This window comes from Phocoena phocoena, chromosome 12, assembly GCF_963924675.1.
Source record: "Phocoena phocoena chromosome 12, mPhoPho1.1, whole genome shotgun sequence".
Taxonomy (NCBI): Eukaryota; Metazoa; Chordata; class Mammalia; order Artiodactyla; family Phocoenidae; genus Phocoena; species Phocoena phocoena.
Genome location: NC_089230.1, coordinates 53,739,860 through 53,764,006, shown reverse-complemented (window position 1 = coordinate 53,764,006; position 24,147 = coordinate 53,739,860). Strand labels below are relative to the sequence as shown.

Genomic DNA, 24,147 nt, shown 5'->3' with positions numbered 1-24,147 from the left:
AGAAGAGAATATTTACTCTAGATACTTTTATTTTCCCAAGTTTATGTGTCAGCAATGCCTAAAGGTAAGTAACAAAAACATAAACCTCATATAAATGACAATTTCTTCATTTATAGCAAAAACTTAATTTGCACTTATTTATTCCTTAGAATAAAAAAAAGGAAAATTAAACTCTAACAAAAAAATGCATAAGCAATATTTCTTTTAAAATTTTTCAAATATTTAGTTTTAAACCATACATTACTTTTATGAATACAATCCCCCTAACCTTTACTGTATTAATGTGTCAACTATTTTTAATTATGTTGCTTTTCAATTAAAAAAATGAGAATTCATAAAGAGCTTAATAAACTTAGTTTACTGCACTCTTCTTTACATGGAATCTCTGAGATTTTGAAAATTTATGATGAGAAACTTTAAAATATGACGTGATATTTACATACACACACACACACACACACACACACACACACATATACAGGCATACCCAACCACACACGAATCCATCTCTAATAACTAGAAACTATCAAATATTGGCTAGCAAATCCATAATTCAAAGTAAAGATTAACAGCTTAATAAAAAAGGAACACATAGGAGTAAACAGTTTCTTAATTCTATACTATTTTAAATATTCCTTTTGAGAATAATGAAATGTCTTTTGTAAATTAACAGCAAATGAAATTTTATCTTTAAAATATTATGTGATCATAAATGCTATAACAGGACTAAGTACTACAGAAAAATGAAATATATATATATCATCTCTAGTAAACAGTAATTTTTAACACAAGGAGAAATACAAATGCCCAACTACTATTAAAAGACATGCTACTGGGGATCTAATGTACAGCATTGTCACTATAGTTATCAATACTGTATTGTACACTTGAAAGATGCTATGAGAATAAAGCTTTAATGTTCTCACCACAGCAACAGCAACAAAGTGGTAATTATGTGAGGTGAAGGATGTGTTACCTAACCTTACTGTACTAAACATTTTGCAAAATATACTTGTATCAAATCATCACACTGTATACCTTAAAGTTACTCAACCCTATGTAACAGTTACAGCTCAGTAAAGCTGGGGGGAAGAAAGACCTGCTAGAACATTTTTTAATCCCAAATAAAGATGAACAGTGAAGGCACAGGGGAGCAGGGGGGATAGTGGTTTAATGGTCTTCCATTCCTACACTATTCTAAATATTCCTATTGAGAGTGATAAATTGTCTTTCTACAAATGAATAAAAAGTTAATCTTACTTTTTGATTCTTATATGATCACAGAACACTACAAACTAGACCACATGCTTCTGAAAAACCCACCCTAAATATTTCAACTAAAAGAAATAATCTTACTTTTAAAGACCACTATGTAAAGAGATTATACAACCATATTTGGAACTTTAGGAAATGTTTAAATAACCTGTTCTGCCAAGCAATTCTTTACAATTATTATCTAATAAATATCCCTGCTGTTATCGTCAGCCTTTCTTCAGATTTCCAGAACACTCTATTTGAGAATAATCTACTTATTGAATTTGCAAACAATTAAATCACACCTAAGTCTTCACTTAAAAATTAAACTAAAAAGCAAGAAGGAAAAAACCCTACCACCATCAACAAAAAACCAGTTTACTCATTCAACAAATATTTAGTTAGTACAGCCTAGGTAAACAGGTAAGCAAAGTGAGAAACTAATTTCTGAGAAACCCTTTCTGAGGTTGAAATGAGCACCCTTCTCCTGCACAAAGAAGGCTTTTCCATGGTTAGTCACAGCAGCTGGATGCCTAACTTCTTAAAGGGTCCCTGAACTGCTTAAAAGAAGGGCAAGAAGCACCAGCTGCCATCAACACTGACATGGTACCTTCACTGAAAATGTCTTAATTTTAATCATGATCCAAGTTTGGGTCTACAGTCTCTCTTCATGAGAAAAACATTAAACCCTGCTATAAAAGATGAAAAGAACTTCTTATGTCAGCAAAACTATTTAGCTTTCATCAAAAAATGAACTTCCAAAAAAGAAAGAACAGGTGGTGATGAAAAACTGCTTGAAACAAAAGGAAAAAGGAATAACTGGCCTCTAAGTGAGAAGGACTAAAACCCAGAAAATCCTCACACTAGATAGAGATGAAGGCTAAGGCTGGAAGTGATACCTGCTCCTCACGTGGATGAGAGTGCTGAGCCTGAACTATGACCATCCTATTCTCAAATACTAACAACCTGCAAAAATTAAAGGTGAATTCTGAATCATTCCAGAAGTAATATCCAAAAACAGCCAGATCGGTGTAAAAATGATAGCGACAATAAAGATACCGAGAAAAGCTAGAAAGAGTTTTCAATAAAGTAGCACAGCAAAGAATTAAAAGAGAATGAGGGAAAAAAAGAAGTAGTAAATCATCTTGGGCTTTTCTTTAGTTTTCTCTTTTTCCCACTGTTTATTTATTCATTCACACGTGCACTAAAACTAAATCCCAACCTTAAAGCATTTTTACGTAGGGAGTTGTCCCTTTGAAGACTTGTTCAGAAAATTCATTCCTCAATAACAAAAAGAATACTGTGAAAATAACTTTAATTTCTAACTGTAGTAGCAGTCACAGACAGAAAGGGTTAAAATAAATTTTAAAAATTAAAAATTAACAATTGCAAACCATATCTATGAGGCTTTTTTATACTCATACATAATAATGATAAAAAACATCAATACAAAGTACCGTACATATTAACTGTTACAGAAAAATGAGTCAATGACTATGGAAAATATTAGGCTTCTTGGCACTATGGAAGTATTACTTCATTTCATATTATTGAGTGATCTTCACCACAGAATTATATTCTACCTATAACAACGATTTGACAAGCATACATGATTTTCAAAACATTTCAAGTTAACAAGTCAAAGCTATAATATATAATCCCAAACTTGTTGGACAATTTAAAAAATCTCAAGATCCATGTGTCAAATGGAAAGCATTTTACTAACAAACTTATTAATAGCATCTTGAAATTCTCTGTCAATCAGACTGTTCTCAACTTGATAATGTCAAATGCCACGATCCAAAAGATAAGATCTTAAAGTTAAAAGTTTCTCAATCTTTCTTGGCTTCCAAATTTCCAATTATAATTCTATGAAACCGTTAATAGTCACAGCTTACTACTCACAAAAAAGGAGCATATCAAGATTCAAGAAGCCTAAACTCTCTTCCCCATGTTCACCCTACTCCTATAACCAGAACTACTTTCTCCTTCAGATGTTCCAAAGTTCACAAGGCTCTAGATAAAAATCTCTTAACACTGAAAGAAGGGCTAAGTGTTAAGATTAACTTAAAGGACTTCTAAGATAAATCAGGAAACTAATAACAGGATGTTAAACAAACCTACTACAAACACATGGCCTATAAACCCACTCATTCTTAATGGAAAACCCATTAGCTAACCCCAACAATAAAGTGACATAGTAACTAGTTAATGAAATAGAAAGTAGGGATCAATTGCTACCATAGACAAAATGTGGTAAAAATTAAAATGGTATTTCCAATCTAAAATTGCAGCAACTGACCAGATGGTTCAGATTTTTACAACTTCAATCATCCCAAAATGAAAAGACCTTAAATACATGGATGACAGTGTAGTTTCTATTTTTATCCGTGTAAGTGGGAGGGCAGATCATTTTGCCATCCTCCAAAGAGTCCACATTTAATTCATAAAATTAGATAGAAAGAGATTAATCAGTTCCTTAAGAGTAACACTTGTTAATGTTTTAAAAAACTGGCTGCGTTTGTAACAAAAATGTTTTACCAAAGTGAAAGGTCAAAATTTAAGAGAAAATAAGACAAAGACAGAGACAAAGGCAGTTGTCAATGATACAGGGGGAAAAAAAAAAACCTTAAAAAGAGAAATAAAGATACTAACAAATGAAATAAAAGAGAAGGAAAGAACTTTATATATTATATATATCATTGATATATAACAATGAAACAAAGAGTCTGGATTCCATAAAAGAAAAGCTAAAAGAAAAGCAATAATATCCTTTTCTACTCTGTTTTATCTGTACTGATGGTCTAGATAGAAAAATAACATTTAAATCAAGCACTAAACGCCTATAAAGAGGTTACTTAGCACATAAGTATTTTCTGATATCATTAGCAACAGGTGGCAAATTGAAATTTTAACAAAAAATAAGACAATAATAAATATAATATATACTCAATTTGTCAATAGTGACCATATCTATACCTGGTTTGATTTTCATTCATCATTACAGATGAGTAGAAGGACAAGTAGAAAAATCAATCAGGAGAAGTTTCAGTAACAAACTGCATGAGTCATATTAGAACACATTAAGAACAACTTCCTGTAATATGAATGTTTGAGCAGTGAAACTCACTTAAAACAGCACTAACAAAACAGAGGATCAATAATTCAAATTCAAATTTTACAAAGACAGGAAGCTATCACTTCTAACTAGTATTAAAGGAAGTGGTACGTTGAAAAGCTAAAATCTGAATTACAAGAAGATGCATAACTTCCTTCTTCCAGGAGATGGCACAATAGGGGAAAATAAAAGAAGGAAGAAAAAGACACATACACACACACACACACACACTCGCACGCACAACTGCGGGGGGAGGGAGAAGCATGCACATATGTGGCTGAACACTCCTGCACCAATGTAAAAAAAAAAAGAGCCTGAAGCAGACGAACAGATGCACAGAAACTGATACATACCTCTTCTAAAAGGTTATCATACCTATTCCAGGTATTAAAGAATTGACTAGTGTCAAAATGCTTGCTAACCATTTATTTGTGTCTGCCAAAAACTTGCCATGTAAGAATAGAATCATTTAGCATACATCATTAATTTAACTTTATATAACTTCAAATTTTATAGATAAGTAAAGCTGTCAATCACAACTCGTTTTTGAGGATGTGGCACATAAAAACATTTATATCACCTTTTGGATAGACAACCTATATTTATACCTAAAAGACTGTTTAAAGAAATATAATTTTTCATGAACCCAAAAGCTGATTTTATACTATGAAAAGCTCTCCAGATAAATTACCTTTAAAAAAATAACATGAAAACAATTATTAAATTACACATTTGTCCAAAATCTGAGTTATTTGAAAATGTAATGCCATAAAAAAGCATTAACAATAGCAACTATAGTCATGTACATTTATTAACAATAGCCATTATAGTCATGTACATTTTGCTTACTTCACAAAATTGTAATTTGGCATGGTTACACTGCCTTGGAAATCTTTCTTCCAAGGATTCCATTCATAAATGTGCTTGTAAAGAAGCAGCAGCTAAAGCAATATAAAATACATTAAGAAAATACCTCAATGTTTCTTCCTTGAAGTTACCCAAGGAATTGTTAATAAACCCAATAAGTGAAAGTAAACGTATTTAAAAAAAAACATACACGGACACACACATAACACAAACGATAATAAAACCTAATTAAAAACCGGATGTCTTCTTTCTGAATAAGACGTATTTTTTAAAAATCGTGATGGCTGCATTTAGGACCTATAATCCAATAAAAAAAGTAGATTTAATTATATTTAAACATTAAATACCTTTACCCTTAGAATAAAACACTACTGAAATTAAAATTTTACTTGTAAGAAAAACAGAAAGCTCACCAAATGAGACTTGCTGCTGATTAGACAGAGATGAAAGGAAAAAGGTCTTAGTTTACAACGTGTCAATCACTGGTATAAACCAAATTTACATCCTGTTTATGAGGTTTCCAATTAATGAATGTATGCTTTGTCAAATTCATCTCTTTTACATCTATCTTCCTAACAACATCATATACTTTTCTGACCTTGAACACCTGGCTTCTTGGAGTTTTATTCCCATTGTAGCCCATATCGATTCCATTACTGGGAGAGGATGGACCAATTCGAAAGACATGACAAAATATTCTCACAATCCTTAAAAGGCTCTTCATTTGAGCATCATAATTACTAGATATGCTGAAAATAAAAATTAAAATATGAACAGATTAGATGGAATAAAACAAATTACATCTTAAAATACTGATTTTAAAACATTTTCATTACATTTACCATCTGTTTCATAATTTAACGAATAAAATTTCTTTCCTGTCATGATACTCGGGATGGAATGTTTTGTCTACCAGGAAGTTAGCAAATGTACATTATTTGGATTGCATGTGAATGATTTATTTACTTTTAAGTAACTAGAATATAACCAATGATCAAAGCATAAAATATGAAGAAAATCACCAGTATAGAACAGTATATTTATAAATTAAATTAATTCTTTAGAACTCTGAGAACATTTCACTGAGAACCAATAGTAGGAATGTTGATTATGATCTTAGGCCAACCCACAACTGAATTGTAGAGCCTGAACTCTACTATTCTATCCATAACCCCATCTTCCCTAACTCATCCCAGAATAGTAACCAATTGTTCACATACAGAACATGTACAAATTGAATAATCTTAAAGTTACTATCTGTATCAGGGTGGTTCTCCATATTACGGGTTGTCTTATGACTGTATATAAATAAGGGAAATACATCCTACTATGAAAAAGACTGATCCAATTAATACTAAACTGTATTAAATATAATATAAACTTTCTTTGACTAATCAAAAAGCCCTTCAAAATCCCAGTGCCTGGGGATTGTTCATCATCATCATGAATATCAATCATTACTCTTCCACAGAGAAACTGTAGGAGTTAGGGTAAATGTGTATTGAATCTAATGATAGATCTTAAAAAAAAACTTGTTGCTGTTTTTCAGGGGTGGTTTTATTTTGAAACCTCCAACATCAGTTATCTTGTATTACAATGGTTACACAAAAGCAGAGTAAAGAGTTGCATGACATTTGGGCAGAATGATATGACTGCCTTTGCATAAGTTTAATCATCAAAGCTTACTCTATCTTCCTCAGTTCATTAAAATCTTCCTCTATGGTATTTTTAGGTATCCTCTAACATGAAAAACAATAATGATTAGTTATGTGGAAATAGCAAATGCCTATTCTAAGTATTCAGATTTGATAAGTGAAAAATCAGAGAGTATTTTCTATTCTGGTGACAACTGAACCAAAATTTCCTGACATTTTTACTTCAACATTCATGTTGTTTTCTCATTCTAAAAATTATTAAATTGTTAAAAACTATACATAAAAATTAGCTATCAGTTACAAGTGTTAGTAAAATACAATAGCTATTGCTATCCATACTGTATTTGACTGGGATAGCTACAACACATTAGCAAAACTTTTTCTTTGTTTTACTAACTTTGAATCAAATGTGTATAGAATCATTAGGTTAACTCACACTGATTTTTACATATTTGTCTTTACAAAGTTGTTTTTAATTCTATATCATAAGATTGTTGAGACTGACAAAAGAGAAATGCAGTATGGTTGAAACTATTTCCTTTTTATATTGTGTTGCAGCTATTGGAAAAGTTAACTCCAATGACTCTCAAATTATTCTATGAGGGCTTCCCTGGTGGCACAGTGGTTGAGAATCCGCCTGCCGATGCAGGGGGCACGGGTTCATGCCCCGGTCCGGGAAGATCCCACATGCCGCGGAGCGGATAGGCCCGTGAGCCATGGCCGCTGAGCCTGCGCGTCTGGAGCCTGTGCTCCGCAACGGGAGAGGCCGAAGCAGTGAGAGGCCCGCGTACCGCAAAAAAAAACAAAACAAAAAAAACCAAACCGAAACAACAACAACAACAAAAAATTCTTCTATGAGAATGATGTGAATTTAATTTTCATCTGTGAAATTACCATATATATAAATATTTGTTTTAAGTACCTGATTTAGGGAACTTCATGAGTTACCTTAAGGTAAGAAGTATTCTCTTATACAATGGAGTCTGAACGTCATCAATTATTAATATAGTCTAATAACAGTCTAATATAAGATTATTAGACTATATAAATATTACTTTACCCAGTTTAAACTTCTTCCAATTAAGTCACTGATCTAAAAAATGTCGTTTTTCACTTTCCAACCAGTGAAATATCTCTTTCGTATTATATGAAAAGATCATAAAATCCAAACTTCATCACAAACTGCTCCAGCTCATCACAAAATGATAATTTCTTCTCAAGCCACCAGGTCTCAAAATAAAAGTTTAAAAATTAGTTTCCTAATTCAAAGCCCTGTCAATGTACTTACCTTTGTTAATATAAGATTATACTTTCATTCAGTGTCTTACTTAGCAAATAGCTGTGAATTCTCTTTTCATTTGCACATTTGTAACTATCTTTACCTTCAATCATAAATATATAGGAAGCAAGATGACTCACTTATTTAGTGAAACACAACACTATGTGCAAAAGGGCCCTCAGTAAATATTTATTATCTTCAGCAAATATTCCTAGAATCACTTAGACAAAAAGGCTATCCATTTTTCCGAAAGTATGCTAAATAACACCTCAATTGCCGCTAATTAATATGTATTTGAATTATTTTTTTAACTAAAATATCTATTAAAATAAGTGGCCAAAATTACATCACATTGTGGGTTAAGAAACATAAAATGATTGACAAATGAACAAAAGGAAGACAACCTGCAAAAGTACCATTAAACTAAATTGGCAGGGGGGAATGGTTTGTATTTGAGGTCCTCTTAACAATCTACTTTGGTAGCTGTGAGATAACAGAAAAATATATGTTTTCTGCCCCCAGCCTTTTTCCTGGCACAGAGCTCCTAAAAACCCTGTAATTTCTGAAGTGATAAGTGCACTAGGAGCACCTTCTGTTCTCATATTGGGTCTCTGACCCTGGTTCCTGACACAGAGATCCTAAATCCCTCGGAATTTCCTGGGTGATAGCAGTAGCTTTTATTCTAATGAGGCAACTCTTAGTGGGCTTTTGGATGGGGGCTGGTCACCAGAAAGACCAAGCAATGATTAGAGACTTGGAATTTTCAGCCTTATCCCCCATTATCCAGAGAAGGGTGGGGGCTGGAAATGGAGTTAATGATCAACACACCCATGTGATGAAACCTCCATATAAAAAACAAAAATATGGGGGGTTCAGGGAGCTTCCAAGTTGACAAACACATCCACAAACTGGGAGAGTGACATTCCCCAAATCTATGGGGACAGAAGCTCCTGTACTATGGACCCTCCCAGAGCTCATCCTATGTATCTATTCATCTGGTTGTTCATCAATATCCTTTATCATATTCTTTTAAAAACTGGTAAACAAAAGTAAGTGTTTCCCTGAATTCTGTGACCTGCTCTAGGAAATAACTGAATCCAAAGGGGAGGAGGTCATGAAAACCTCTGATCTGTAGTCAGGTAACAAAAGTTGTGGGTAATCTGCGGATCCACTAATTCCAAGTGGCATCTGTGGTGGGGGACAGTCTCCTAGAACTGAGCCCTTAACCTGTGGGATCTAATGCCATCTCTAGGCAGAATTGAGGTAAACTGTAGGACACCCGGCTGGTGTCAAAGAATTGCTTGGTGTGGGGAATAAAAACTCCCACCACTGGTTTCCAAAGTGTTGTGGGTGTGGTAGTAGTGTGAGAGTAAAGGAGTGTGGATGTGGTAGTAGTGGGAGAGTAAAGGAGAAACACAGCAGGAAGACTAGGTTTTGCCAAGATGGTACCAATACAGTAAATTCTAACACAATACTAATAACCAATACTGGTTACCAATCCCAACAAAGAGATGTTTACAGACCAAACTGGCCATAATAACATACTCCATAAGACATAGGAAAGGCATCATTGTAAATGGTGAGGCAGTAAGTCTAGCAAGGTAATTTTAAAACTTGTTCTGGCACGGATCCCTCTTTCCTACCCTGTTTCTACTGTTCCACTAATATCGCTGTCATTTTTAAGAGCTAAATTGGAGCCCAGGATCTGCTCTTTATCCATTAGTAAGGATGTAAATCCTGGTTCTTCTAGCCTAGCAAAATCACTGAAATTCAATTTTCTTATATATAAAATGGAGATAATATCTAAATCACAAAGTCACTGTGAGGTTTAAAGGAAATAATGTATCTGAATGCTCTTTAGCTTATTAGAACCTGCTTAAGTACGTATTAAAGGTGAACTTAAAATAAAAACAGAGAAACATAAATGCTTTCTGATTATTAGGAAGAGCAGAAAATAGGGCAGAGATTTAAGTAGAAAAAACAAGTTTTCTAATGTAGGAAAACAGGTTAAGGTATTATGAGGAATTTAAAAAAGAACCATCATTATCACCAGCATCATCATCATCTCTACTACATGCCAGACATAATGGTTGGCACTACGCTTACAGAACCGTATCATTTCATTCTTACAACAATTCATTAAGATATTTACTATCATTTTCCAACAAGGAAATAAAATCCTGACTAGACTGTAAATTAAGTGTAGGGTAAGATCTTGTCTGTTTTACTCACTGCTATCTAGCAGATGGCCTAGTTAGGATAGCAGGCACTCAAAAATATGTATTGGATAGATGGATGGATGATGAAAGGAAACTCCAAAAAGTTACTTGCTGGGGTCACACAGTAAATGGTGATGTCTGGATTAAATATGAGTCTAGCTGACTCCAGAGCCCATGCTTTTATTCAGTATGTCTTAGAAAGTCCTCATCATATAAATGGATTAACAGAAATGACTAATAAAAGGAGAGCATTATGTAAAGCTGGAATTCAATGAATCTTACAGACAAAGTTTAAAGTAGCCTCAAAAGTAGAAAGAGAATAATAGAAAAATTAGCAAATGGCATACTGAGTAGGACTGCTGAAGAAAGACTTAACAGCTAAAAAGACACAAGAAAGTAATCTTGGACCATGAAGTGTAAGGGGCCTTCTAAGCAAACAGTACACAGTGTGATTCTGGTCTGAAGTATATGAAAAGTACAAAGGAAGACAGGAATAAAGGGCTAACATAATGGACTTGACAATGTAGCTGATTTACAGAAGCAGCATACAGTTGGGAGGAACAAAGTCCAGTTCCACATACAAAGGTGAGAGAAGACCACGACCTATTCTAATACTGTCAATGTATTAAAAGTTGACATGAAAAGAAAACTATTGGGTTAGCCAAAAAGTTCATTTGGGTTTTTCCAGCTTACAGAAAAATCCAAACGAACTTTTTGGCAAACCCAATCAAAGGAAGAAAGCATCCATAACAGAAGTAGGCCAAATTTAAGCTAAGAAATAACACCTTAATCATTTTTAAATGGCTGTTTACTCCTAACTGGGGTGACTAACCACACACAAACAAGCGGAGGTACAGGAAAATATATAAAGGCACTAACTTCAAGGACTTAGTGATGAGCCATTAAAACCACAGAATTGGAAAAAAACAAAGAACTGAACTGAGCGGGACAGTTCAGGGAGAAAACTTTATAAAGACACATGAGGGTATAATACTGCAAGGCTGAACAGTAGCCTATACCCAGTTTTGTAAATTACTGATCAAGATTCCTAAACTACGTTCTTGATTCTTCTCTATGAACATTTTACTTACATGACTAGTCTAAGCAATCATTTTCTAAAATTCTAGATACAGAAGTCCAAATCCACTTAAGTAAGTCTCTATTTTTAGTCTCTTCAGACAGGCTAAAGTCTCCTCAGGAATAGCTGATTGCCCTGATCCTTTAAAACAAAACAAACAGTGATAACGCAACAAATGTTTGGAACATCTTAACACTGACAAAAGACATCAACAAAATAATCAACAAAATACACTATTCTCAGAAAAGCCTAAAAAGTGACGAAGCTGACAGATATTGCTGCCTACTGATTTGCTTATATTGTGAAACACTTACCTCAGCAACTTATGACCATTTGTTGTGGCAACTTCAGCAAGGCTTGTTAGAATCTTTAAATACTGGTTCTCACTTTGCTGAGATAAATGCTCCAGAACTTGCCGTAACTAATTTTTTTACAAATAAAAAAATGTGATTACATAATAATCCACTAAACTTTGTCAAGAAATTAAGTACCTATTAGTTTAGTAAGTATCCCAAAGCTCAATTAGCTGAAACCAAGTCCTTTACAGTTATTTGGTCTTGCATAAAATCAAAAGCTTATAGAGAGATAAGATGACATACAATGTTTGTTCAAAATCACCCAGTGAAAACGTATAAATAGAGAGAACAGAAATCACCAAGTTTATTTATGGAAAATTAATTCCAAACTTCTAAATATGTAAGAAAAAAACTCTGTAATTATTCAAAGAGTAGAACTATTAACAAATACAGAGCTCAGTAAACTAGTGATTACTAATCGTAACATGATATTCCTCCTTAGATTCTTTTCCTCTACCTATGGGAAATATTCTAATTATCTTAAGGAGAGATCAAAGGCACAGAGGACAGAAGACTCATAGGGCCAAATATTAGCATAAAGTTTATTAATTCTTATATAATTCATACTTAACCTATAATGCAGATAAGCCAATTCAAATTACTTAAATATTTATAATAATAAAATCAATAAACACATTTGTAAGATGCCATATACACCAAACATGAACAAAGCTTGTTCAGGGGCTTCCCTCGTGGTGCAGTGGTTAAGAATCCTCCTGCCAGGGGCACTGGTTCAAGCCCTGGTCCGTGAAGATCCCACATGCCACGGAGCAACTAAGCCCGTGTGCCGCAACTACTGAACCTGAGCTCTAGAGCCCGCGAGCCACAACTACCGAGCCCACATGCCACAACTACTGAAGCCCACATGCCTAGAGCTTGTGGTCCACAACAAGAGAAGCCACCAAAATGAGAAGCCTGCGCACCACACCAAAGAGTAGCCCCCGCTCGCCACAACTAGAGAAAGCCCACATGCAGCAACGAAGACCCAATGCAGCCTAAAATAAATTAATTAATTAAAAAAAAAAAAGCTTGTTCATTTAATAGCTACCAGCACAATTACATTACCATGTTTTCTCGGAGATCTTCATTCTGTGTCATTTGAATAATTGTCTGGAAAAGCCTAGGGTGATACTGAATTAATACTTCACAAGTCTCTCCATATCCACCCTAAAAACAAGATTTAAAATTATCTAGGTTTAAAAACAAAACTCCTAAAGGAAAACATTTGTTTTATATATAAGTCTGACACCAAATATGTGGGATTTCCACACCAACCAATTCTCCAATTCTCTGTGGATACCGATTGGGTGTCCAATTTAATTCAATTATCATGCTAACTGCCTAGAGTTAGGGCAGACCACACAGAAGGGTTCCGTCTCACAAGAGTGCCCCCCACTTCAAAAGCCAATCACAAGTCCAGGTCACCCATACTTCTGACTAACCAGCTGTAAGTAAGGAACTCCCTCGACCTCCTCCTCAGGTTTGATAATTTGCTAGAACAGCTCACAGAACTCAGGGAAACATTTTATTTACCATTACCTGTTTATTATAAAGGCTACAACTCAGGAACAGGCAAATGGAAAAGATGCATAGGGCAAAGTATGTGGGAAGGGGCACAGAGCTTCCATGCCCTCACTGGGCATGCCACCCTCCCAGCACTTTGATGTGTTCACCAACCCAGAAGCTCTCTGAGAACCACACTGTTTAGGGTTTTTATGAAACTTCCATTACACAGGCCTGAAGGACTAAACTCAGTCTCTAGCCCCTGACTCCTCCCTGGGGGTGGGGGAGGAAATTGCCTTCTAATTACATGGTTGGCTCACCTGTCAACCAGCCCTGTTCCTGAAGCTACCTAGGGCCTTTCAGCCACCACTCATCTCATTAATGTACAAAAAGACATGCTTATCACTCTGGAGATTCCAAGGGTCTTAGAAGCTCTTGTGTTAGGAACTGGGATAAAGACCAATATATATTTCTTATACTATCACAGTTCCTTTTAAAGATCATATTCTTAACAGAATAAAAATCTTTGCACCCATCCTCTCATTTGAGGAAAAAAAAGTGATCTTGTCGGTTTCTCTTACGAAGTAAGGGACTAAGAACATACGTGAACAGCGTACCTGCACACATAAATCCAGAGGGCTTACTCCATTTTTATCTGGCAGGTATTTGGCTCCTCGCAACAGAAGAATCTGTGCTGTGTCTCTCTGACCATGACTGTACAGAAACAAAGTTTAAACATATAATCTTTTTAATTTTAAGTCTTTCTCTATAAATTATGGACAGTTAGTATCAATCAACAGAGGATTAATAATCTTAAAAAATTGAGAGGAAGATCTGAACTATAACCTCAACCGTTAGAAAAACTTCCCAACGTTAAGTCATATTTTTACAATGTAGATAAGAAACTGGCCTACTGAATCTTAGAATTGAACTTGGGACACATTACCTACAATAAATCATAATATTTTGGGATAAGTTGCTGGTACTCAGGCTTATGCTTTATTTTTTTCTTCCAATCTTTTCCTTCTCAACTCTAGCCTGACCACCTTCCTACCACATACATCCAAGTCTCCAGACTTCTTAGTCCAAAAGAACCTCAATACTCAAAAATAAAGTACATTTTATGACACTTTAATATGTGGTAAAAAAATAAAAACAAAGGAAGGAGAAAAGACAAATATCAAAATGAGTAAATGGGGGGGATTCATTAGCCAAAAATACTAACTAAATGCCAACCTTCATTTTATCAACCCACTCAGTTTGGCTTCTGCTGACAGCTATTCAATCTGACCTAGAATGAACAACTCTCATCCACATGCCCCATTCTCTCTAATTGTTCTTTCAAGTAGGTTTAACAACCACTCTTTAAGCTAGGAGGAAGCTGCTTTGGGGGTAATAATCACTAGACTCTACATTTCGTTATTAAATGAGCTAATCTGATCCTAGACACAGACAATAAATAATAAATTTATAATGCAGGGACATTAAAGTTTAAAGCTAATTTTACAAAATGCCCAAGGAAGTCATACAGTTTGGAAGAGTATCTCATCAAAGAATTTTATTTTGTAAACTGATACAGCCACTATGGAGAACAGTATGGAGGTTCCTTAAAAAACTAAAAATAGAACTACCACAGCAATCCCACTACTGGGCATATACCTAGAGAAAACCATAATTCAAAAAGACACATGCACCCCAATGTTCATTGCAGCACTATTTACAATAGCCAGGACATGGAAGCAACCTAAATGTCCATCAACAGAAGAATGGATAAAGAAGATGTGGTATGTATATACAATGGAATATTACTCAGCCATAAAAAGGAATGAAATTGGGTCATTTGTAGAGACGTGGATGGACCTAGAGACTGACATACAGAGTGAAGTAAGTCAGAAAGAAAAACAAATATCGTATATTAACGCATATATGTGGAATCTAGAAAAATGGTATAGATGATCTTATTTGCAAAGCAGAAATAGAGACACAGACATAGAGAACAAACATATGGACACCAAGGGGGGAAAGCAGGGAGGTGGGATGAATTGGGAGATTGGGATTGACATAATACACTATTGATACTGTGTATAAAATAGATAACTAATGAGAACCTACTGTATAGCTCAGGGAACTCTACTCAGTGCTCTGTGGTGACCTACATGGGAAGGAAATCCAAAAAAGAGGGGATATATGTATACGTATAGCTGATTCATTTTGCTATACAGTAGAAACTAACACAACATTGTAAAGCAAATATACTCCAATAAAAATTAATTTAAGAAAAAGAATTTTATTTTGTAGATGAAAAAAATTACTATTCAAGCACAAGTGAAACTAGAACTCAGATCTCTGGTCTTCTAGACCAATACTCTTCCCACAGTACCATTACCTAAAAAGGTATGTTATTTCACAAAGACTACACAGATTCCTCAGAAACTTAAAACAAACAAATAAAAACAACCTATTCTTTCTTTTCCACAAAATGAGGCTGCATAAAGTATAATTGGACTTAATTTAAAAAAACAGGATCATACTAGGAAGCTGGTGGCAGGCATTAGGTATATCACTCTCTTGATACTTTACTGTAATATTGATTACCTTCCTTAATACAAATACCGACAGACGAAAACTAACTTAAGAACAATATCTAATTTACTCCAGAAAAAGCAGAAAATCAAGAAAGTAAGTACATCAGCAATCCCTCCAAAAGCAACAGTAACTAATTTTACTAGTCTACATTAAGAAAAATCTACAAAAAAAATTTAGTAAAACTAATTTTACTAGTCTACATTTGTCAGCTGGGCATGCTGGCCAACACATTATATATTACAGCTAATAGGAATTATTTTATAATTAACACTGTTCTATTCCGTATAATACCTAAGTGAAAAGAAACTAACTTGAGCTTTATTTAAGAAGTCAGTGATTTCTTTGCTAGGACCCAAGGTTCTGAGAAACCCAGATTTGCAAAGCTATTCTGCTCAACTTTAATGACATTTCTTTTACAGTTATTATCTGTGTTAGATGTGTTTAATCTTTCCAACTAAACTATAAACTTCTTGACAATACCCTTGTTCTATAACACCAAGCATGGCTTATAACATGTACTCAATATACTTGTTGAGTTGAGGGCTTTAATTTTAGATACCATTCATCTGACAAGTAAGCATTAAATAATGTACTAAGCTACACAAAAATAACAAAAAGACCCGAATTGTTATTTAGGATTAATTTTGTACCACATATAGCGACAAGAATAATTAATATCAAGAAAAAAATACCACTATGACATTTTTAGAAAGCTGGAGTAATTTCTAAAACTACATTAAAATCTCATCTGTGAACAGGTGGCATTTCATTTCAAAAGTAAATTAAAAGAAATGATTGCTAATAATATATAAAATCTGCATAACTTCATTACGGGCTCAAGTGCCCCATGTGTAATATTGCAAAAGATAAAGATCATCCTGTTACAGACTGCTCAAAGTATCGCATGAAAGACTTTTCAATTCAAATAACTGCAAAAATTTGCTCAATGAATAATTATTCTTTACAATTGAACTTATTTTTTTTATATTGATTGAGATAATACTCTCTTCAAGGAAATGCCAGTGTATTTTCTGGAAACTAAGAAGTTGGCAAAGATTTAACTAATAACAAACCTGTAGTGCTTCTAAAGCACTTAGAACTGATTTCTCAAGCACTTTCAAGTCTCCTAACTTCAGGCTTTGCAGTGATACAATTTGAAAATTTGGCTAACAGTGCATGTGTACTATATATATAACAACACTTTTTGGAGCTGCTTATGAAACAAAGAGGCCATATTTTCTAATGGTCCTTTTCTATTCTAAAAGTTTGCAATTTTGAATCTATGGACTGTTTCACGTGGCTACTTTGTGAGTTTCCTAACTGAAAGGAGTTGCTTAGCAGTAGCTGCAAACTATGTTCAGAATCTTAACCTGTTTCTCACTTTATTACAGACCTCCAAAATTCCATAAAAATCTCACTAATTTACTGTATCTATGTAACCCCAGCTAAACCTTGCTTTCCTTTACAGAATAAAAGTTATCTGCAGATACAGAAAATATTTGAAAATCATTATACATCCAAACCTTTAGTTGAGGAACCCAGTTAAGGGAATGGGAAGTATTATGACAAATATAAAACCAATCTAATCATTTAAGGACCTGAAGCATTTGCAGATACCACATAAAAGTCCTGGAAACAAAGGCAGCTGAATGGGCGGGGGGGTCAATATATGTGTGCCTATAGTCCACATGAAAGAAAGCTAGTGAATTAGAATGTCTTGTACAAAATACCTAGAGAGGAAAAGTGGCTGGGAAATACTTCCTGTCATAATTTTAGGTCAAAATCAATCTGAAATGACTCACTCACAGAAGCATTACTTTATTAAATAGTGCTCAGAATTAGAATAGAATACAAAGGAAAGAAGGAAAGGCCTGCCTGTATGATGGGATAAGAGTCAAATTTCTTAGAAAACCATGCATTGCAATGAAATTGAAAGAGGACAATACAACTCTGTGCTCACTGGGTGTGGAAAAGTGTACTAGAGCTTAGTGAGCACCTACCAACTACTAAGTATAAAATCCTCTGCACAGGGCTTCCCTGGTGGCGCAGTGGTTGAGAGTCCGCCTGCCTATGCAGGGGACACGGGTTCGTGCCCCGGTCCAGGAGGATCCCACATGCCGCGGAGTGGCTGGGCCCGTGAGCCATGGCCGCTGAGCCTGCGCGTCCGGAGCCTGTGCTCCGCAGCGGGAGAGGCCACAACAGTGAGAGGCCCGCGTACCACATAAAATCCTCTGCAGGATGCTTTATATAAGCCACCTCATTGAATTATCACTGTAGTCCCACGAGGCAGATATCAGCATTTCAACTTTACAAAGAAACAAAGCTTCAGAGGTCAAGAAACTTGACTAAAGTTGCATAGCTTTGGGGATGGGATTTGAACCCTGCCTCCTATATATTTTAATACATTTTCGATTTAAAGAAAACAGTTTTAGGAGTTAATCACTGAACTAGACATATGACATATCTAGTAACATCCCTCAACAATAAAAATTTACATTAAGTTCAGCTTTTTATCTTAGAGCCCTGTAACTTGTCTGCAGGATCAACCTGTTCTATTTCTCACATTCCTTTCCCTTTCATTTATCAGAGACAATACATTGGGAATAATTTATAATTTTTAATGTATACCTCTATCTAGATATCATGAATATAATTAGAAGTCTGCCTATAAAATGAAAAATTTTCCATGTTCCATATTTATCATCCTGCAACAATGAAGAATTTATATTCTAGTTTCAATTTTAATCATATTTGCTTAGCCATCTTTGTTCAAAGAGAGCTAATGTTTGCTAGATTAAAACTTAATAAAAAAAAAAAAAAAAAAAACTTAATGATGGGGCTTCCCTGGTGGCGCAGTGGTTGAGAGTCCGCCTGCCGATGCAGGGGACACGGGTTCGTGCCCCGGTCCGGGAAGATCCCACATGCCACGGAGCGGCTGGGCCCGTGAGCCATGGCCGCTGAGCCTGCGCGTCCGGAGCCTGTTGCTCCGCGACGGGAGAGGCCACAACAGTGAGAGGCCCGCCTACCACAAAAAAAAAAAAAAACAAACTTAATGATGGCTATACAATACTAGCAGAAAGTACTTCTAAAAAATTCTTTTACCATAACCCTATGCTCAGACTAACTATACAAATATCACAGTTATGTGAACACTAATATATACCTATATTTTACCAGTATACATGGCATTATTTTATATATTTTTCAAAAACGTAACTATAGTGATTCACTCATTCAAAAACATTTACTAAGCATCTAAGCACAAAGCACTATACTACACATGGAATATAAAGTGATGAATAAAACAAAATTCTTGCTTTCATTGGGCTTTCAGTCTAGCAGGGGAGACACACTATAAACAAGTACATAAACACTATAAAATACAAAGTACAAAGTGCTACGAAAGAAATGATCATGATACTGTGATAGGAAATATGGGGAGAGGCCTACCTAGATTCATCAGGAATTCTTTCCTAAAAAGTAACAGTGAGGCACTGACATGGAGGCAGCCACATAAAAACCCTACGAAGAAGGTTTCAGGCAAAATAAATAGCACATAGAAAAGCCTGCTGGAAAGAGTCTGATGTATTGGGGGAACTCAAAGAGAACCAACGTGGCTGAAGCACAGTGAGCTAAGCAGGGTCAGACCATACAGGTCACGTGGATTTTATTGGAAATGCAACAAAGAGGCACTGAAAAGTTTAAATACAAGGTTTAAGCACAAAGTGACAACAGCCCATTCATTTTTTAGAAGGTCACTTTGGCTTCTGAGGAAAGAACAGAAGGGAGGGAAACAACAGAGGAATCTGGAAGACCAGTTAAGAGACTACTGCAGTATTCTAGACAAGAAGTAAAAAATTTAAGGTGGTTTAGTGAGGTGGAGAGCAGTAATGAGATTCAGAATGTATTCTGAAAGTGAAATTTACAGAACTTACTAATATATTCCAAGGTGAGGGTCAGAGAGAGAGACAGAAATAAAAAATAATGACCTAGTTTCTGGTTTACACAACTGAGAAGATAACGGTTCCAATGACTGAGATGAGAAAAACTGGAGGAAAGGTTTGAAAAGGAAATCAGAAGCTATATTTTGGACATGCTAATATCTGAGATTCTATGAGACTTGCAAGTGATGATGTATATCAGGTAGATGGACATTCAAATCTGAAGCTTCAAAGAAACGTCTGATCTAAAGATAACCCCTCAAGACAGGATATGATTTCAGGGAATCAAACAATGATATTATTCATAAATTCAGGACACTAAAAAAGGAATTTGTGTTCTAGCCAAGCAATCAAATTTTAAGTATAACATAAGAAAAAGCCTGGATTCAGGTAAGATTGAGAAGTCTAGAGGTCCAAAAGTCCTTGTATTCTAATTCAAGGCTGTTCAATGATGATTTGAATCAGTCAGACCAAAGCAACATCAGAGACCCTAAAGAAAAGCTAAACGAGAAGAAAAGCAGATCTTTCATTTTAAACAAAGCTCCAGGGAATTCCCTGGCAGTCCAGTGGTTAGGACTCACCACTTTTCAATGTCAGGGCCCAGGTTTGACCCCTGGTCGGGGAACTAAAATCCCACAAGCCACACGGTGAGGCCAAAAAAAATTATAAAAATTAAAAATAAAACATAAAACAAGGGCTTCCCTGGTGGCGCAGTGGTTGAGCGTCCGCCTGCCGATGCAGGGGACACGGGTTCATGCCCCGGTCCGGGAGGATCCCGTGTGCCGTGGAGCGGCTGGGCCCGTGAGCCATGGCCGCTGAGCCTGCGCGTCCGGAGCCTGCGCTCCGCAACGTGAGAGGCCGCAACAGTGAGAGGCCCACATACGGCAAAAAAAAAAAAAAAAAAAAACACAAAACAAACCTCCAGTAAAATGACATAAAACAGGAAAAAGGATAAGAAAAGAGGAGCTTTCTGGAGAGCTTTATATCTAAAATAGAGCCTAAATAAATACTACAATTCCTGTAATCTAAACCAAAAAGAAAAATCAAGTGTATTGTGAACTGCTCCTAATTGCAACTAAATTTACATAACATATTATGGGGGGGGCCGGGTATGTGTATAATTATTACACTGTTAGCTCCTTAAGGACTGGGGTTTATTTATTACTGTATCACTAATGCCTATAATAATGCATGGCACACAGTGAATGCTAACTAAATGCTTATTACATGAATGAATCAATGAACAAAACATATGCTTTAGGAAAATGAACCAGAAAAAAAGAAAAAAGAAAATGAACCAGGACAGAGTATTAAAAACAACTTAATGCATAACTCAATATCTAACAAGAATGATTCAAGAAATTTTTTAAAGTTACAAATCCAGAGAAAGCAAAGACATGGCTCTGAACTAAGGCATACTTTAATAGCTTATCCCATTGGAACTAACTTGATACTTGATAAAGAAAACTATGAAAGTTACTGGATTATTGGTATGTCTTTTTTATTACTAAGTAATTCTAAAATCTAAGTAATCAAGTAAATCAAAAGCTCCCACTTACAATATATAAAAACACTGGCAATATAAAACACTTTTCATCATGCAGTTAAGTAACAGAACCATAATGCTATATACTTCATCTTAAAAGGGAGCATAGTATTTCTAGGAAGGGAGGAGTTTTAGAAAATACACACAAATGTTTGTGTTTGGAAAAATAGCAGATTCAACATTCTTTAATGAGAGCATCTGGCAATATAAATTATCATACCTGCAAGCAAAGTACAATGGAGTGGCTCCTGATACATTCGGCCTGTTAATATCAGCACCACTGTCTAGCAAGCATTGCACTGTCTGGGGGAAAAAGAAACAAAAGTAAAGCCAGAGAAGTTGAACAAAGACACAGTTATCACAATTTTAGTCCATATAAGGAAAGTTCTCACCACAACCTGAAGCTTTAAAGAAAAAAGAGTAGGAACATGCCAATTATGATGGCTGAACAAATTCCACTTTTTGGTAAGCTCTGAGCCTCAGGCGCTACACAGTATATGTGGAATTATCAATGTAATGTAAATTGTGTTAACCTGGGAAGGTTCTAGAAAATCACTGACATGTGTAGTAGCTACCAAAGGACTTGAAATGTGGCTAGTACAACTGAGACACAGAATTTTAAATTTTATTTTATTATAATTAAGTTTAAATAGCCACATGTGGCAGCACTGGACAGTGCTGCTCTAGATTTCTGAATTTTATTAAAAACCAGAGTTTTTTGCCTTTAAAAACAAAAAGTTGGTACCAGAGCTCTTTCTCAAAATTCAAAGAGGACAATTATTAAAGTATAAAATATTAAAAAGCTAAGAAGTCCTTTTGCTACTGACAGTCACCAATACTGACTCAGTTTCTCTGATTGTCCCCTAAGCTCTACTTCTGCAATCATTTGATGTGTACTAAGGGAAAATAAGCTAATATAAAATTTTAAAAATAAATATCTGATGATTTGGGCTTCCCTGGTGGCGCAGTGGTTGAGAGTCTGCCTGCCGATGCAGGGGACGCGGGTTTGTGCCCCGGTCCAGGAGGATCCCACGTGCCACGGAGCGGCTGCGCCCGTGACCCATGGCCGCTGAGCCTGGGCGTCCGGAGCCTGTGCTCCGCAACGGGAGAGGCCACAACAGTGAGAGGCCCGCATACCGCAAAAAAAAAAAAAAAAAATCTGATGATTAGGAATACAGCAAGGCTTGCCTGAAAAACCTTAAAAAAGAGAATCTTTTCTGGTTTTAATTCCTATGATCTTCATTTTAGTTTCTCCTGCAAAAAGGAAGACAAGATGTAAAAACTTAAATGTTTTTGGAATTAGACTGTTTAATAATTACTTCTGGATTGAACACACATGTTCATCTTTATTGCTGCTCTAAACCCTAGTACATTGTCAGCAAAATATTAAGACTACAAACTCGAAGGAAGAACAGCAAAGAATACAACACATACTAGATAAGTCAGAAGTTTTAGGAAAATGGCAAGCAAGTGAAAGAAGAGTAACTGACTTAGCAGATCAAAGAAAGCTGAAGTCTAAGTGTCTGCAAATGCAGATTCCAACAAGAAACCACCAAATTCTCACTACCGAACACACACACACGACACAGGAATTGGAAGTAACAGGTATCTTGGAAGACAGGGATAGTTATATAGAGCTAAGACAGGAGAAGTAGTTGAAAACCTAACAGCTGGGCCCTCCCCCAGGACCCTTCCTCCCCATCCCATACAGTTAGCCACTATCCCTCCCTATCTGTCTTGGAAGTAGGGAGGTTTATTATCTGGACAAAGTGAACAGTGAGGCTCTGGACTGGCAGACAAGAAATACAGGGAAAAGCAGGGATGAGCAGCCATGCTGAAAACAACTAATTAAGTGAAAACCTCCAGCCCCCATGCTCCACTAGGCTCCCAGAAATCCAGTAGCCAGGCTTAAAAGCTTAAGCAGGAGGAGACTGAAGGTTTCCTCTCTGGAAAGTGGCACCAGAGAAGAGTCTGACTGATACTGGCATTACAGACACCAGTGAAATAGCCCAGTTGGCCACAAGGGGACATTCAGCAATGCTGGGAGACTTTTTTGATTTTCATTACTATAGAAGGGAGGGTCCAGTTGGCAGCTAGTGGGTAGAGGCCAGGGTACGTCTAAACATCTGACAATCTACATACAGGCCCCACAACAAAGAATGTTCAGGCCCCAAATATCAATAGTGTCAAGATTAAAAAACCCTGACGTACAGTGAGACCAGTCAACAAACCCAGCTCATGTACACAACGCTTTCAGCCCTATTTCAGTGCCTCACCACTATACATGAATGGACAGACAATGTTTAAGACACAAGTGAAGCAGGCCTCTAACCTGAAAAACAAACAGAAAAAGGAAGTAAGAAAAATAAAGACAATAAAGGGAACCAAAAAACAGCAACAAATATTAGAAAAGTAACTGATACCCTCAGAGAGAAAAGAAAAAATACTATCCATGGGACAAAAACAAGATGCTGGGGGAAAAATATTCAGAGAATAAGATATCAAAAATATGATGGAAGAAATAAAAATTCAATAGAAGTTAGAAATACAATGTTGAAAAACTATACAAGAAACAAAAAGACAAAGGAAAACAGGAAAAATGAGAAAACTAGTAGATCAATCCAGGGAGTCATTGTAGAAATTCAGAATAAAGAAAATGAAGGAGGTGGGAGACCAAAACGAAGTAATCAAGAAATAATACAAAAAATTTCCCAGAACTGAAGGACACAAGTTGCCAGATTGAAA

General features: G+C 35.6%; 1 protein-coding gene across 4 annotated transcripts in view; it reads right to left on the bottom strand.

Moving 5' to 3' along the window:
• Positions 1-24,147, bottom strand: part of HACE1 (HECT domain and ankyrin repeat containing E3 ubiquitin protein ligase 1) — a 95,048-nt gene that overhangs the window by 42,154 nt on the left and 28,747 nt on the right. For 2 of the 4 annotated variants that reach the window (XM_065889228.1, XM_065889229.1), the window contains 5 exons: positions 21,623-21,705; positions 13,947-14,043; positions 12,892-12,993; positions 11,785-11,891; positions 5,838-5,988 (listed from right to left, as the gene is read on the bottom strand). In XM_065889228.1, coding sequence (XP_065745300.1) covers positions 5,838-5,988; positions 11,785-11,891; positions 12,892-12,993; positions 13,947-14,043; positions 21,623-21,705 — 540 coding nt within the window. The remainder of the gene's footprint in view (positions 1-5,837; positions 5,989-11,784; positions 11,892-12,891; positions 12,994-13,946; positions 14,044-21,622; positions 21,706-24,147) is intronic. The other 2 variants (XM_065889230.1, XM_065889231.1) reach the window with 1 other exon arrangement.